The sequence below is a fragment of the Limulus polyphemus genome, unplaced genomic scaffold (genome assembly GCF_000517525.1).
Source record: "Limulus polyphemus unplaced genomic scaffold, Limulus_polyphemus-2.1.2 Scaffold5863, whole genome shotgun sequence".
In the NCBI taxonomy this organism is placed as follows: Eukaryota; Metazoa; Arthropoda; class Merostomata; order Xiphosura; family Limulidae; genus Limulus; species Limulus polyphemus.
The window spans coordinates 15,917-19,540 of NW_013671473.1; the positions used below are offsets into that span (position 1 = coordinate 15,917).

A 3,624-nucleotide genomic window follows, 5' to 3' on the forward strand; every position below is an offset into this window, starting at 1 on the left:
CATTAACCTGATATGGTGGACATATCTTTTTACCTAAAGTTATTTCGTTAATGTTGTGAAGTGGTGGACATATCTTTTTAACATAAAGTTATTTCATTAACCTGATGTGGTGGACATACCTTTTTACACAAAGTTATTTTGTTAATGTTGTGAAGTGGTGGACATACCATAAAGTTATTTTTACATAAAGTTATTTCATTAACCTGATGTGGTGGACATATTTTTTACACAAAGTTATTTCGTTAATGTTCTGAAGTGGACATATCATTTTACATAAAGTTATTTCGTTAATGTTGTGAAGTGGTGGACATACCTTTTTACATAAAGTTATTTCATTAACCTGATGTGGTGGACATATCTTTTTACATAAAGTTATTTCATTAACGTGACGTGGTGGATTAAAAACTTTGACATTTCTCAGATTTCTGTATATAACTTAAACAGGTAGTAACTATTATTAATTTTCCCATTTACTAAGAGTAATACATGTATTTGTGTTTCATTTTGGAATAGGTTATATTTCATTCTAAATATTAGAAGTCACCACATTGATTAACATACTTTTTTGTTTTGTGTCACTTTTCTTCATTAAGTTTCAAAACCTTTAAATATGTTGCAACAATGGTTTGATACTTAGGTTTGGAATATCTTGAAATATGTGTATAAGCTAATTATAAAGTTTTTATTGACAGACTTGTTTTACCTTTGCAGAATTCTAATTTGTGTGATGTAAACATTTGGATAAATACAGCTTATTGCTGCTTTTGTAAAGAAAAAAAAATGTTTTGTAAAAATGACAGAAATGACTAATACAAAATATTGTTATTGAAAATTTCTTGGTCTTTAAACATTATTTTACAAATTAATAATTTATTAGCATTACATGAGGTGGCTGCACAGAAATGTGTTGTGGGTAATTTTAGTGAAACTATTGATATGTAGATGACATTGTTATAGATTTGCCTTCATATGTCAACTTGCTGTTTGTTTTTCCAGGCTTGTCTTGCTGCTCTCACTAATCCGGATCATTTTAATGTTCGAGATTCTGAAGAAGTCAAGACAGGTAGACATATTATTAAGCTAAAATTTGCTTAGCCAACCAGTGTTAAATATTGAATAAACTCACATACTTAACATATTAAATAAACATAACGTCTTTTAAAAAACAGTACAGTTAACTTGTAGAAGACTAATGAAAAAAAAAAACTGAAATTATTCTACCATCAAATAAATTGAAAGCTTTTTCAAAACATTTTTAAATTCCAAATTTTGTTGGACTGGACAAGTGAAATAACTGAGCTTTAAAGGAGTATATTTTGTTTCAGTAATTGAATCAGATTTTGAAAATAAGTATCACTTCATCTCTAGAAAAGAAACCAAATAAGTCTTGCTGACTACTTTAGAGAAAAACAGATGAAAATCAACTTATTATATACACTTGTTGTTAATAAAATGTACAGACATTTCTTGATGTTGTAAAGGATTGTAATTTATTTGGTTTTTTTGAAGGTGTGGAGCAGACAATTCAAAGATTTTTAGATCTAGCAAAGCAGATGGAATGTTTCTTTCTTCAAAAGAGACTTCTTCTTTCAACACAGAAGCCAGAACAGTTTGTTATTGAGGTGACTGAATACCTTTTCTTTATTGTTGATATCCTGAAAAATTACAAAAAAAATTTTATCTCTCAAATTTTAATGTCATATTTGTAGAGTGCATATTGCTATACAGATTAAAAAATTGGAAAATCATATTTCCAATACTGATGATGACAAAACCTTGTCGAAACGTTGTACATTTGCTGTTGTATTAAAGTTTTTCTTCATTACCCATTCAAGCCGTCTCCAGCCATTATTATATTTCCAATACATTGTTTTCACATGCTAAGAGTGACTTCTGTATCTTATTATTGTTATCAATAAAGAAAAGGTATTCAGTCACCTCAATAACAAACTTCTGGCTTCTGTGTTGAAAGAAGAAGAAGTCTCTTTTGAAGAAAGAGTAACTTCTGTATCTTATTATTGTTATCAATAAAGAAAAGGTATTCAGTCACCTCAATAACAAACTGTTCTGGCTTCTGTGCTGAAAGAAGAAGTTTCTTTTGAAGAAAGAGTAACTTCTGTATCTTATTATTGTTATCGGCATACCAATATTAGATGTAGTTCTTTCAAGGTAGGCAAGTGGCCCCTGAAGGCCACCTTGATGCTGTTGTGGATCTCCAAATTGGCCACCTTGTGGCATTTGTGAGGGATGAGTTACCATTCCCTGTTGCTGAACCATACCAGGATGTATGTTAGGAGGAGGATGTTGTAATGGAAGTTGGTGACTGGTCATCTGATGAGGATGTGTTACAGGAGATGCTCCTTGGTGCTGGGGTGGTACAGGCTGGGAAATTCCTTGCATCTGTTGCGTCGGTGGAGGTACGGGATGATGAGATAGCCTGGGAGAGGCCGAAACCTCCGCCACCAAGCTTTGCCAATAAGAAATCTTCTCATTGTACTTCTGTAAGAGCTGTTCTTTGCGAGCAAGCTCATTTTTCAGTTCATACAGTGTGTAGTTTTGTTAGTTGGTTTACTGTCAAACTGATCACTAGTTTTTAATAGTTATATGTCTTAATTACTGTTGATTATCTAGAGAATGAGAAATATGTTGAAAACTAACATCATAATCTTATCTGACAAATACATAAAATTATCTAAAAAATCTGAACGAAACTGTGTTCTTACTGGATAAATGTTGAACAGACTAACATACCACTTGTTGAATATTAAAAGTCCAAATCCGACAAGTGCCAGGATAAGTGAGAAGTAACAGTTTCCATCTGCGTTTGACCATTTCACTGATTTATACATGTTATCAGAGAAAGCAAAACCGTTTTATTTACAACTTCCAATACTTCTGGATGAGATTTTGTATTAAGGTCTTAGTAAGCAGAATCCTGGTTCTTATCAATCTTTAAATAGTACATATGTCAATAACTACTCAATCAGTCGAGCATTTCAAGCTTTTTATATGCAAGTACTTGAATAACATATCATCCAAAAACTCATTCTTCAACTCAACAATCATGGATAAAGGTTTACACGTTACACGAATAAATAAACTATTTATGCATTTGTAGCAGAGAGATATATATATATACGTTGAGTATATTCCTTGCAACACATAACAAAAGAAGACACCCAAGAACAGGATGAACATGAACTGGTGTATTTGTTAATTATACTGTAGATAACCAAATCACTTGCTCTCAACAACAGTATAAAAATACCTATTTCAGTTATTTACCAACACATATTACATCATACATAGAAGGAAAAAAAGTATACGCAATGGATTTTCTCTATGCTGAGGTGAAATCAAAATGTAATACAAATGTCTTTGAAAAACAAAATTATCATCTTCTGTGATCCTTAGTAATAAAGTGTGTAGTTTTGTTAGTTGGTTTACCATCTGGCTAGTAATAAAGTGTGTAGTTTTGTTAGTTGGTTTACCATCTGGCTAGTAAGCCAGATGGTAAACCAACTAACAAAACTACACACTTTATTACTAGCCAGATGGTAAACCAACTAACAAAACTACACACTTTATTACTAGCCAGATGGTAAACCAACTAACAAAACTACA

General features: G+C 31.6%; 2 protein-coding genes across 2 annotated transcripts in view; one reads left to right on the forward strand and one right to left on the reverse strand.

Moving 5' to 3' along the window:
- Window positions 1-1,733, forward strand: part of LOC106473074 (mediator of RNA polymerase II transcription subunit 28-like) — a 4,510-nt gene extending 2,777 nt beyond the window's left edge. Inside the window, exons 2-4 of the mRNA XM_013933752.2 lie at window positions 997-1,063; window positions 1,510-1,622; window positions 1,710-1,733. Of these exons, the coding sequence (XP_013789206.1) occupies window positions 997-1,063; window positions 1,510-1,622; window positions 1,710-1,733 (204 nt within the window). The remainder of the gene's footprint in view (window positions 1-996; window positions 1,064-1,509; window positions 1,623-1,709) is intronic.
- Window positions 1,734-1,965: 232 nt separating this feature from the next.
- Window positions 1,966-2,544, reverse strand: LOC106473075 (the record flags this gene model as incomplete). Its single annotated transcript, XM_013933753.2, has 1 exon — window positions 1,966-2,544. A coding segment is annotated over one exon (498 nt), but the record flags the coding sequence as incomplete, so codon positions are not given.
- Between the last annotated feature and the right edge of the window lie 1,080 nt (window positions 2,545-3,624).